This window comes from Eschrichtius robustus, chromosome 3 (assembly GCF_028021215.1).
Source record: "Eschrichtius robustus isolate mEscRob2 chromosome 3, mEscRob2.pri, whole genome shotgun sequence".
In the NCBI taxonomy this organism is placed as follows: Eukaryota; Metazoa; Chordata; class Mammalia; order Artiodactyla; family Eschrichtiidae; genus Eschrichtius; species Eschrichtius robustus.
In genome coordinates, this window is record NC_090826.1 from 161,294,953 (window position 1) to 161,308,655 (window position 13,703).

The window sequence follows — 13,703 nt, forward strand, 5'->3', positions numbered from 1 at the left end:
TATATTTTAAAATACAAATTATAGTTATAAAATAAAGAATTCATGGGGATTTAATGTACAGAATGATAAATACAGTTAATAATGTCATAATGTATATTTGAAACTTGCTAGAAGAATAAATCTTAAAAGGTCTGACCACAAAAAATAAAGCTTGTAACTATGTGTGGTGATGGATTTTAAGTAGAAGTATTATAGTGATCATTTTAGTTTTATTATTCTAGTATTTTAAATTTATCAAGAATGCTTTTGCATTCAATGATTACATAAAATTTATGGGCACAAATAATCTATGCTAATAATCTATTCTATTCACCATTTTATTTAATAATAAAAAACTCCGAATGTTGGGGGGAAATATCAAAAAGTATCACTACTGTAATTAGTGATATAGGTCACAAATATATAGTGAAAACATTATCCCAAACACACAAGCATATAATAAATATTTCCCTCTCAAAGGAATAAAACAGATTCTAATAGTCAGATGATATTACAAACTTTGAAACTTTTAATACTGTAAATAAATATCAATATACAGATATTATTGTAGCTGTAGCCTACAATCAACATTTTGGTTATTTAATGGAATTTCTACACTTTAGTCATGTGCATGCATGAACACACACACTTGTGGACACCATAAACAAAAATTTAATAATCAACTCTAGTAATCAGTTACCTTGGCAATAATAACTTCTTTCTTCAGAATCTTCATAGCATAGTATTTTCCACTTGCTTTCTCTCGAACCAAAATAACTTTCCCAAAAGTGCCTTTACCTAGTAGTTTCAAATAGTCAAAATCATTCATTGTCTGAAAAATACAAATGAAAATACATAATATGAAACATTTGATGCAATTTACTTGTAAACTTATATGTATATATTTGCATTATCTACTCAAAATCAAATTTTACCAACTTCTAAGCACACTTAAATGACGAAGAATCAGAATGGCATTGGCTTTCTCATCACCAATCATGGATGCTGGAAATAATTTAAGCAATTCTCAGATAGTGGAGACAATAATTTTAAACGTAGAATCTCACAACTACTCAAATTATTAGTAAGGGCAAAGGGAAAATAAAATCATTTTCACTCACTTCCAAGAACTCAAGTTTCTAAGGATTTAGTAGTGCCACTACTCCTGGACAATGTGACAATCAAAAAAGTCCTCCACAAACATTTCCAAATATATCTAAGAGAAAAGTATTGAAGGGAGTGTTTGAGAATGTACTATATTAAAATAAGGATGGACTCCAAGAAAGAGAAAGATACATGTATAAGAAATGTTGAAAACAATTCTGGAGCCCAGTGCAAAGAAACAGAAGAACAACAGCAGTATATCTTCTGAGAAAGCAACTGGTCCAAGGCAGAAGGAGGAGTCATGGAACTCTAAGAATGTCTTTAATCTGCCTATTTTCAGTTTCATTTCTCATTCCCATTTCTAAGTAGTAGGTGATTACCAGGATTTTGCCAAGCAGAATTACTATTGCTCTCGATAGCCCCCTCTATGAATGCTTTCCCTACTCTATTTATCCACAAACTTCCAAAATTTTGATAATGTTTCTCCACTAATGTCCTTCTCTCACACAGCTTTTCATTTTCGTGGGCTTGTCCCTTTTAAAAATTCCTCTGCTATTATTTTAATAGGCTTTTAGATGAAAGAGGAGGTATGCTCAGTTTATCATCTTAAATTTAAATTCAGTTTAGAGGGATTTAAAAATAACAATTTAAGGATCTGGGGTTTTATCCTACCAACAATCAGAAGTTATTGAAGATTTTTGTGCCTTTTTAGAAGTATTTCTTTCCTCTTTACCACCCATATGAAGTAAATGTCAGAAATGTCTCAAACAGATGACCTCAGCTTCTACCTTAAGAAACTAGAAAAACAGCAAATTAAATCCAAAAGAATTAGAAAAAAAAAAATAATAAAGATCAGGGCAGAAATCAATTAGGGACTTCCCTGGTGGTCCAGTGGTTAAGAATGCATGCTTCCATTGCAGGGGGTACGGGTTTGATCCCTGGTCAAGGAAGTGGATTCCTACATGCTGTGTGCATGGTGCAATGCGGCCAAATAAAAGAAAGAAAAGAAAAAAGAAATCAATTAAATTTTAAGAAGAAAGAAAAGGAGAGGAGGTCACGATGGCGGAGGAGTAGGAGGACGTGGAGTTCATCTCTCCCTACAAATGCATCAAGAATACATCTACAAATGGAACAGTTCTCAGAGAGCAGAGGCTGAAAGTTAGCAGAGGACCTCGGTCACCTAAAAGGACAAGAAATCCCCACGTAACTGGGGAGGATGAAAGAAAGAAGAAGCAAAAAAGAAGAGAAGAGGTTGCCACATATTGGGAAGGCCCTCACTGGCAGGGAGATCAGTTGGCACAGAAGGGGAGTTTCGGGGGCTATCAGAAGAGAGTGCAGCACCCGGTCTGTGGCAGGCAGGACAGAGTGAGACCTACACAGATGGTCTGTGCCACAGCCCTGTGTGCCCCAGTCTGAGACGTGTGTCCCAGTGTGGAAAGGGGCTGGGTGCTGGACTGTGGGGTTTAGGGAGTAAATCCGGGGAGAGGATTGCTGTTGGCTGTGAGGAGACAGCATGAGGAGACGGGAGTGAGGAAATCCTCAACTGGGAATGCTTGTGGAGGAAACTGAGACTGCCATAGCAGGAAAGGGCCATTGTTAAGTGACACAGAAGGGGAGGAGCTGCCATTGCAGCCTTTCTCCCCATGCACTGGCCCTTGCCTCCCTGGGCACTAGGAAGGGCCCCCACTGGGGCCGGCTCTCTCGCGGCCTCTGGCTTCCCTATGTGCCTCGTCAACGCCAGGGAAGGCTCTCTTGCACCCGTGGCTGAGCACTAGGAAGGGCCACCACAGGGGCCAACTATTTCATGCCCGCGGCCACCGGTTTCCCCACGCACCTGTCACCGCCAGGGGTCCCGCGACCCTGGCTGCTACACAGCCTCCGAGTCCCCTCCTCGCCAGGGCAAACTCATATGATCCAGGGCAGCCTCAAAAGCAGACCCCTGTGGGTGACCCACATGCAGAGGTGCGGTTGTAACCACAGCTAAGCCCCAGGGGACATCAACTAAGGAAGAAAAGCCGAAATCTCTCCTCGTAGCTGTGCAAACTGTGAAATGACATCTCCAAGAGTGGCCTTGTAAACTCAGAGCCTACAGAACATCTGAACAAACAAGCAGTGCTCCCACAGAAAACACAAGCCTAGCTTTAGCAGCTGTAGATTCTGTTGGCACATACACATGTAGGTTGGGCCAGGCTAAGGATGGTGCTTGCCCCACAGCAACAACAGTGGGTCCAGATCCATGATTACTGCAATCCTGGGACCTGACTTCAGTGGCTCTCTGTAAGTTTAAGAAAACTGAAATCATATCAAGCATCTTTTCCGACCACAATGCTATGGGATTAGCTATCAATTACAGGAAAAAAACTGTAAAAACCACAAACACATGGAGGCCAAACAATATGTTACTAAGTAACCAATGGACCACTGAAGAAATCAAAGAGGAAATAAAAACATACCTAGAGACAAACGATAATGAGACAATGATGATCCAAAACCTATGGGATGCAGCAAAAGCAGTTCTAAGAGGGAATTTTATAGCAATACAATCTTAACTCAGGAAACAAGAAAAATCTCAAGTAAACAATCTATCTTTACACCTAACACAACTCGACAAAAAAGAACAAACAAAACCTAAAGTTAGTAGAAGGAAAGAAATCATAAAGATCAGAGCAGAAATAAATGAAATAGAGACAAAGAAAACAAAAGCAAAGATCAATGAAACTAAAAGCTGGTTCTGTGAGAAGATTAACAAAATTGATAAACCTTTAGCCAGACTCATCAGGAAAAAAGGGAGAGGACTCAAATCAATAAAATTAGAAATGAAAAAGGAGAAGTTACAAAGGACACCACAGAAATACAAAGGATCATAAGAGACTACTACAAGCAACTCTATGCCAATAAAATGGATAACCTAGAAGAAACAGACAAATCCTTAGAAAGGTACAATCTCCTAAGACTGAAACAGAAAGAAATAGAAAACATGAACAGACTAATCACAAGTACTGAAATTGAAACTGTGATTTAAAAACTTCCAACAAACAAAGGTCCAGGACCAGATGGCTTCACAGGTGAATTCTATCAAAGAATAGTCAACACTTATCCTTCTGAAACTATTCCAAACAATTGAAGAGAAAAGAACACTCCCAAACTTGCTCACGACGCCACCATCACCCTGATACCAAAACCAGACAAAGATAACACAAAAAAAGAAAATTACAGGCCAATATCACTGATGAACATAGACACAAAAATCTTCAACAAAATATTAGCAAACCAAATTCAACAACACATTCAAAGGATCATAAAGATGGCAGACTAGAAGGACATGGAGTTCGCATATCCTCACAACTAGGGCACCTACCACGTGGGGGACCACGGAAACCTAAGGGGACAGGAGGAACACCAGAGCAACAGAGTAAGACATGGTGGGGAGGGAGGAGGGAGGAGAAGTGGAGGCAGGATGGAACTGGAGCCTTGGAGGGGCGGCTGGGGGAGGGAAGGGGTTCCCACTCTTGGGAAGCCCACCCACAGTGAGGGGATCAACAGGGATGGCGAAAGACTGTCGGGAGAACAAAGGATTGGAAGGGAATGCAGCCAGTGTTTCCCCTGCCCACTTGGGCCCCAGAAAGCCTGCTGAGGTCCTAATCATCCGATCTCTGTGACTCCCTCCAGCCATGCTGAGCATAAGCCCCGCCCTCACCCAGAACCTTACCTCTGCACTTCACACTCCGAGACCCCCTATGACCAAGCTGGGCCTAAACCTTGCCCCCGCACCTCCACCCAGAGCCTTACCTCTGAACTCCGCACTCCAAGGCCCTCTCCAGCAGTGCTGAATATTCCGGTTGCATGGGTCCTGAGCCTAGGTCCCGACCCCTGCCTAAACCTCACCCTCAACTAAGCCCCACCCCACCCCCACAGCCAAGGCCTTTTCCAGCATTTTTGTTTTCAAGATTGTGGTTCCATTTTATTTTGTTGTTTCAATTTAATTTTTATTTTTTCAAATAAATTTTGAAATTTTTCTTATTTTATTTTGTTCTTTATATATTGTTATTGTTCTGCTCGTTTTGGCTTGCTCCCGCCCACTTTTTTTTTCTGTTGTGGTTCTGTTTTACCTTGTTTTAGTTGTTTCACTTATATTTTTCTTTTTCCTAATATATCTTTTTCTAATTTTATTTTTTGTTTGTTTTTGTACTGCTCCTTTTTTTGAATTTTATTTTATTTATTTTTTTCTACAGCAGGTTCTTATTAGTTATCTATTTTATACATATTAGTGTATATATGCCAATCCCAACCTTCCAATTCATCCCACCACCACCACCACCCCACCAGCTGCTTTCCCCCTTGGTGTCCATAATGTTTGTTCTCTACAGCAGTCTCTCTATTTGGTCCTTTTTTTTTTTCTTCTTCTCTTTTGCCACACCACGTGGTTTGAGGGATCTTGGTTCCCAGGCCGGTGATCGGTCCTGAGCTCCTGTGGAGTGTGCGCCAAGCCCAAACCACCGGACTAACAGAGAACCTCAGACAACAGGAAATATTAATCAGAGTGAAGTCTCCCAGAAATCCTCATCTCAACACCAAGACCCGGCTCTAAACAAATGCCTGTAAACTCCAGTGCTGGGCGCCTCGGGCCAAAAAACCAGTAAGACAAGAACACAATACCACCCATCAAAAAAAATAAGAAGACAAAAAAATATGTTACAGACGAAGGAATAAGGTAAAAACCTACAAGACCAAATAAATGAAGAGAAAATAGGCAAGCAATATGAAAAAGAATTCAGAGTAATGATAATAAAGACGATCCAAAATCTCAAAAATAGAATGGAGGCACGGATCAAGGAAATACAAGATATGGTTAACAAACACCAGGTAGAACTAAAAAACAAACAGTGAAGAACAACACAATAACTGAAATGAAAAATACACTAAAAGGAATCAATAGCAGAATAACTGATGCAGAAGAAGGGATAAATGAGCTGGCAGACAGAATAGTGGAAATAACTTCCGAGGAGCAGAATAAAGAAAAGAGACTGGAAAGAACTGAGGACAGTCTCAGAGACGTCTGGGACAACATTAAATGCACCAACATTCTAATTGTAGGGATCCCAGCAGAGGAACGGAAAGAGAAAGGGTCTGAGAAAATATCTGAAGAAATTAGAGTCGAAAACTTCCCTAACATGGGAAAGGAATTAGTCAATCAAATCCAGGAAGCGCAGAGAGTCCCATACTAGATAAACCCTAGGAGAAACATGGCAAGACACATATTAATCAAACTAACAACAACTAAATTCAAAGAAAAAATATTAAAAACAGTAAGGAAAAAGCAACAAATAATATACAAGGGAATCCCTATAAGGTTATCAGCTGATTTTTCAGCAGAAACTCTGCAGGTCAGAAGGGAGTGGCAGGATATATTTAAAGTGATGAAAGGGAAAAACCTACAAGCAAGATTACTCTACCCAGCAAGGATCTCATTCAGATTTGATGGAGAAATCAAAAGCTTTACAGACAAGCAAAAGGTAAGAGAATACAGCACCACCAAACCAGCTTTACGACAAATGCTAAAGGAACTTCTCTAGGCAGGAAACGCAAAAGAAGAAAAATACCCACAAAAACAAACCCCAAACAATTAAGAAATTAGTAATAGGAACATACATATCGATAATCCCCTTGAATGTAAATGGACTAAATGCTCCAAGCAAAAGACACAGACTGGCTGAATGGATACAAAAACAGGACCCATATATGCTATCTACAAGAGACCCTCTTCAGACCTAAGGACACATACAGACTGAAAGTGAGGGGACGGAAAAAGATATTCCATGCAAAAGGAAATCACAAGAAAGCTGGAGAAGCAATACTCATATCTGATAAAATAGACTTTAAAATAAAGACTGTTACAAGACATAAGGAAGGACACTACATAACAATCAAGGGATCAATCTAAAAAGAAAACATAAAAATTATAAATATTTATGCACTCAACATGGGAGCAACTCAATATATAAGGCAAATGCTAACAGCCAAAAAAGGGGAAAAAGACAGTAACACAATTATACTGAGAGACTTTACACCCCACTAACACCAAAGGACACATCATCCAGCAAGAAAATAAATAAGGAAACACAAACTTTAAATGACACCATAGACCAGATAGACTTAATTGATACTTATAGTACATTCCACCCAAAAGCAGCAGAATACACTTTCTTCTCAAGTGCACACGGAAGATTCTCCAGGATAGATCACATCTTGGGTAAGAAATCAAACACTGGAAAATTTTTACCAATTGAAATCGTGTCAAACATCTTTTCCAACCACAACGCTATGAGATTAGAAATCAAGTAGAGGAAAAGAACTAAAAAACACTAACACATGGAGGCAAAGCACTGCAATGCTAAAAAATCAAGAGATCACTGAAGAAATCAGAGTAAATGAAAAAATACCTAGAGACAAAGGACAATGAAAACATGATGACACAAAACCTACAGAACTCAGAAAAAGCAGATCTAAGAAGGAAGTTTATAGCAATTCAAACTCACCTCAAGAAACAAAAAAAAATCTCAAATAAATAGTCTAATCTTACACGTAAAGCAACTAGAGAAAGAAGAACAAGGAAAGCCTAAAGTTAGTAGAAGGAAAGAAATCATACAGATCAGAGCAGAAATAAATGAAATAGAAACGAAGAAAACGATAGCAAAGATCAATAAAAACAAAAGTTGGTTCTTTGAGAAGATTAAAAAAAAATTGATAAACCTTTAGCCAGACTCATCAAGAAAAAAGTGAGAGGACTCAAATCTATAAAATTAGAAATGAAAAAGAAGAAATTACAACTGACACTGCAGAAATACAAAGGATCATAAGAGACTACTACAAGCAACTCTAGGCAAATAAAATGGACAACCTGGAAGAAACGGACAAATTATTGGAAAGGTACAACCTTCCAAGACTGAACCAGGAAGAAATAGAAAATATAAACAGACCAATCACAAGTAATGAAATTGAAACTGTGATTAAAAATCTTCCAACAAACAAAACTACAGGACCAGATGGTTTCATAGGTGAATTCTATGAAACACTGAAAGAAGAGCTAACAACTATCCTTCTGAAACTATTCCAAAAAATTGCAGAGGAAGGAACACTCCCATACTCGTTCAACGAATCCACCATCACCTGGATACCAAAACCAGAAAAAGATATCATAAAAAAAGAAAATTACGGACCAGTATCACTGATGAACATAGAAGCAAAAATCCTCAACAAAACACTAGCAAACAGAATCCAACAACACTTTCAAAAGGTCATGCACCATGATCAAGAGGGTTTTATTGCAGGGATGCAAGGATTCTTCAATATACGCAAATCAATCAAAGGGATACACCAATATTAACAAATTAAAGAAAAACCATATAATCATCAATAGATGCAGAACAAGCGTTTAACAAATTTCAACACCCATTTATGATAAAAATTCTCCAGAAAGTGAGCGTACAAGGAACCTACCTCAACATAATAAAAGTCATATATAACAAATACACAGCAAACATCATTCTCAATGGTGAAAAACTGAAAGCATATCCTCTAAGGTCAGGAACAAGCCAAGGTTGTCCACTCTCACCCCTATTATTCAACATAGTTCTGGAAGTCCTAGACACGGCAATCAGAGGAGAAAAAGAAATAAAAGGAATATAAATTGGAAAAGAAGAAGTAAAACTGTCACTGTTTGCAGATGATACGATCCTTTACATAGAAAATCCTAAAGATGCCACCAGAAAACTAGCAGAGCTAATCAGTGAATTGGGTAAAGTTGCAGGATACAAAAGTAATGCACAGAAATCTCTTGCATTCATATACACTAAGAACAAAAGATCAGAAAAACAAATTAAGGAAACAATCACATTTACCATTGCAACAAAAAGAATAAAATACCTAAGGAGGCAAAAGACCTGTATTCCGAAAACCATAAAATACTTATGAAAGAAATCAAAGATGGCACGAACAAATGGAGAGATAAACCATGTTCCTCGATTGGAAGAATCAATATTATGAAAAGGACTATACTACCAAAAGTAATCTACAGGTTCAGTGCAATCTCCATCAAATTACCAAGGGCACGTTTCACAGAATTAGAACAAAATATTTTACAACTTGTATGGAAACACAAAAGACCTTGAATAGCCAAAGCAATCTTCAGAAAGTAACACGGAGCTGAAGGAATCAGGCTCCCTGACTTCAGACTATACTACAAAGCCACAGTAAACAAGACAGTATGATACTAGCACAAAAACAAAAATATAGATCAATGGAACAGGATAGAAAGCCCAGAGATAAACCCACGCACATATGGTCACCTAATCTACGACAAAGGAGGCAAGAATATAAGTCGGAGAAAAAACATCCTCTTCAATAAGTGGTGCTGGGAAAACTGGACAACTACATATGAAAGAATGAAATCAGAACACTGCCTAACACCATGCACAAAAATAAACTCAAAATGGATTAAAGACCTAAATGTAAGACTGGACACTATAAAATTCTTAGAGGAAAACATAGGCAGAACACTTTCTGACATAAATCACAGCAAGATCTTTTATGACCCATCTCCTAGAGTAATGAAAATAAAAATAAGCAAATGTGACCTAATTAAACATAAAAGCTTTTGCACAGCAAAGGAAACAATAAACAAGACGAAAAGACAACCTTCAGATTGTGAGAAAATATTTGCAAAAAAAGCGACAGACAAGGGATTAATCTCCAAAATATATAAACAGCTCATGCAGCTCAATAGACATTTCACCAAAGAAGACACACAGATGGCCAAGAGGCACATGAAAAGATGTTCAACAGCACTAATTATTAGAGAAATGCAAATCAACATCACAATGAGGCATCACCTCACACCGGTTCAGAATGGCCATCATCAAAAAATCTACAAACAATAAATGCTGGAGAGGGTGTGGAGAAAAAGGAACACTCTTGCACTGTTGGTGGGAATGTAAATTGATATGACCACTGTGGAGAACGGTACGGCGGTTCCTTAAAAAACTAAAAATAGAACTATCATATGACCCAGCAATCCCACTACTGGGCATATACCCAGAGAAAACCATAATTCAAAAAGTCACAGGGACTTACTTGGTGGCACAGTGGTTAAGAATCCACCTGACAATGCAGGGGACACAGGTTCGATCCCTGGTCCGGGAAGATCCCACATGCCACAGAGCACTAAGCCTGTGTGCTGCAACTACTGAAGCCTGTGCACCTAGAGCTCATGCTCCGCAACAAAAGAAGCCACCGCAATGAGAAGCCTGTGTTACGCAACAAAGAGCAGCCCCTGCTCACCGCAACTAGAGAAAGCCCATGCACAGCAATGAAGACCCAATGCAGCTAAATATAAATAAATAAAATAAATAAATTTATATAAAATAAGTCACATGTACCCTGCCGCACTATTTACAATAACCAGGACATGGAAACAACCTAGATATCCACCAACAGATGAAAACATAAAGATGTGGTACATATATATAATGGAATATTACTCAGCCAGGAAAAGAAATAAAATTGGGTCATTTGTAGAGATGTGGATGGACCTACCATCTGTCATACAGAGTGAAGTACGTCAGAAAGAGAAAAACAAATATTGTGTATTAACACATATATGTGGAATCTAGAAAAATGGTACAGATGAACTTATTTGCAGGGCAGGAATAGAGACGTAGATGTACAGAATGGACCTGTGGACACAGTGGGGGAAGGGGAGGGTTGGATGAATTGGAAGATTAGGTGTGACATAAATACACTACCACCTGTAAAATACAGACCTAGTGGGAACCTGCTGTATAGCACATGGAGTTCAGTTCGGTGGTCTGTGATGACCTAGATGGGTGCAATGGAGGTGGGGAGGGAGGTCCACGAGGGAGGGGATACATATATACATACAGCTGATTCACTTCATTGTACAGCAGAAACTAACACAACATTGTAAAGCAATTATATTCCAATTTTAAAAACTCATTAAAAAATAAAAAGGATCATACACCATGATCAAGTGGGATTTATCCCAGGGATGCAAGGATTCTTCAACATATGTAAATCAATCAATGTGATACAGAACATTAAGAAAATGAAGAATAAAAACCATATAATCATATCAATAGTGCAGAAAAGGCCTTTAACAAAATTCAACACCCATTTATGATCAAAACTCTCCAGTTAATGGGCAAAGACGGAACATACCTCAACATAATAAACGCCATATACGACAACTACACAGCAAACATCATACTCAATGGTGAAAAACTGAACACATTTCCTCTAAGATGAGGAAAAAGACAAGGATGTGCACTCTTGCCACTTTTATTCAACATAGGTTTGGAAGTCCTAGCCAGGGAAATCAGAGAAGAAAAAGAAATAAAAGGAATCCAAACTGGAAAAGAAGAAGTAAAACTGTCACTGTTTGCATGATACTATACATCAAAAATCCTAAAGATGCTACCAGAAAACTACTAGAACTAATCAATGAATTTGGTAAAGTTGCAGGACACAAAACTAACACACAGAAATCTGCTGCATTTCTATACACTAACAACAAAGATCAGAAAGAGATTTTAACAAAACAATCCCATTTACCATTGCATCAAAAAAGAATAAAATATCTAGGAATAAACCTACCTAAGGAGACAAAAGACATGTACTCTGAAAACTCTAAGACACTGATGAAAGAAATTGAAGACGTTGCAAACCACTGGAAAAAGAGACCACGTTCTTGGATTGGAAGAACCAATATGGTCAAAATGACTATACTGTCCAAGGCAATCTACAGATTCAATGTAATTCCTATCAAGTTATCAATGGCATTTTTCAAATAATTAGAACAGAAAAATTTTAAATTTGTATGGAAACACAAAAGACCCTGTATGGCCAAAACAATCCTGAGAAAGACAAACGGTGCTGGGAGAATCAGGCTATCTGACTACAGACTATACTACAAAGCTACAGTCATCAAAACAGTATGGTACTGTCACAAAACACAGAAATATAGATCAATGGAACAGGATAGAAAGTACAGAGATAAACCACACACCTATGGTCACCTAATCTATGACAAAGGAGGCAAGAATACACAATGGAGGAATTCTTCAATAAGAGGCACTGGGAAAACTGGACAACTAGATGTAAAAGAATGAAATTAGAACATTCTCTAACACCATACACAAAAATAAATCCAAATGGATTAAAGACCTAAATGTAACACCAGATACTATAAAACTCTTAGAGAAAAACATAGGCAGAACACTCTCTGACATAAATGGCAGTAACGTCTTTTTTGATCCACCTCTGAAAGTAATGAAAATAAAAACAAAAATAAACAAATGTGATCTAAATAAACATAAAAGCTTTTGCACAGCAAAGGAAACCATAAACAAAACGAAAAGAAAACCCATAGAATGGGAGAAAATATGTACAAATGAAGCAATGGACAAGGGATTAATCTCCAAAATATACAAAGAGTTCATACAGCTCAGTATCAAAAAAAAAACCCATTTAAAAAATGGGCCAAAGGGCTTCCCTGGTGGCGTAGTGGTTGAGAATCTGCCTGCCAATGCAGGGGACACGGGTTCGCGCCCCGATCTGGGAAGATCCCACATGCCGCGGAGCAACTAGGCCCGTGAGCCACAACTACTGAGCCTGCGCATCTGGAGCCTGTGCTCCGCAACAAGAGAGTCCGCGACAGTGAGAGGCCCGCGCACCGCGATGAAGAGTGGTCCCCGCTCGCCGCAACTAGAGAAAGCCCTCTCACAGAAATGAAGACCCAACACAGCCAAAAATAAATAAATAAGTAAAAACTAAAAAAAAAAAAAAAAAAAAAATGGGCCAAAGATGTAAACAGATATTTCTCCAAAGAAGACATACAAATGACCAAGAGACACATGAAAAGTTGCTCAACATCACTTATTATTAGAGAAATGCAAACCAAAACTACAATGAGGTACCACCTCACACAGGTCACAATGGCCATCATCAAAAAATCTAGAAAGAATAAATGCTGGAGAGGGTGTGGAGAAAACGGAACCCTCTTGCACTGTTGATGGGAAAGTAAATTGATACAGCCACTATGGAGAACAGTACGAAGATTCCTTAAAAAACTAAAAATAAAGCTACCATAGGATCCAGCAATCCCACTCCTGGGCATATACCCAGAGAAAACCATAATTCAAAAAGATACATGCACCTCAATGTTCACTGCATCACTATTTACAAGAGCCAGGACATGGAAGCAACCTAAATATCCATCAATGGAGGAATGGATAAGGAAGAGGTGGTATATATGTACAATGGAATATTACTCAGCCATAAGAAAGAATGAAATAATGCCATTTTCAGCGACATGGTTGGATCTAGAGTTTGTCATACTGAGTGAAGTAAGTCAGACAGAGAAAACAATATCATATGATATCACTTATATGTGGAATCTAAAGAAATGGTACAAATGAACCCATTTACAAAACAGAAGTTGAGTCACAGATGTCGAAAATAAACTTGTGGTTATCAGGGGGGAAAGGAGGGGAAGGGATAAATTGGGAGATTCGAACTTGACATATACATACCATATATATAGAACA

General features: G+C 38.4%; 1 protein-coding gene across 3 annotated transcripts in view; it reads right to left on the bottom strand.

Annotated features, from left to right (window-relative positions):
• The window catches only part of AKT3 (AKT serine/threonine kinase 3), a 379,319-nt gene that overhangs the window by 149,818 nt on the left and 215,798 nt on the right, over positions 1 to 13,703 (bottom strand). For all 3 annotated transcript variants that reach the window (XM_068541689.1, XM_068541691.1, XM_068541690.1), the window contains one exon: positions 680 to 811. In XM_068541689.1, coding sequence (XP_068397790.1) covers positions 680 to 811 — 132 coding nt within the window. The remainder of the gene's footprint in view (positions 1 to 679; positions 812 to 13,703) is intronic.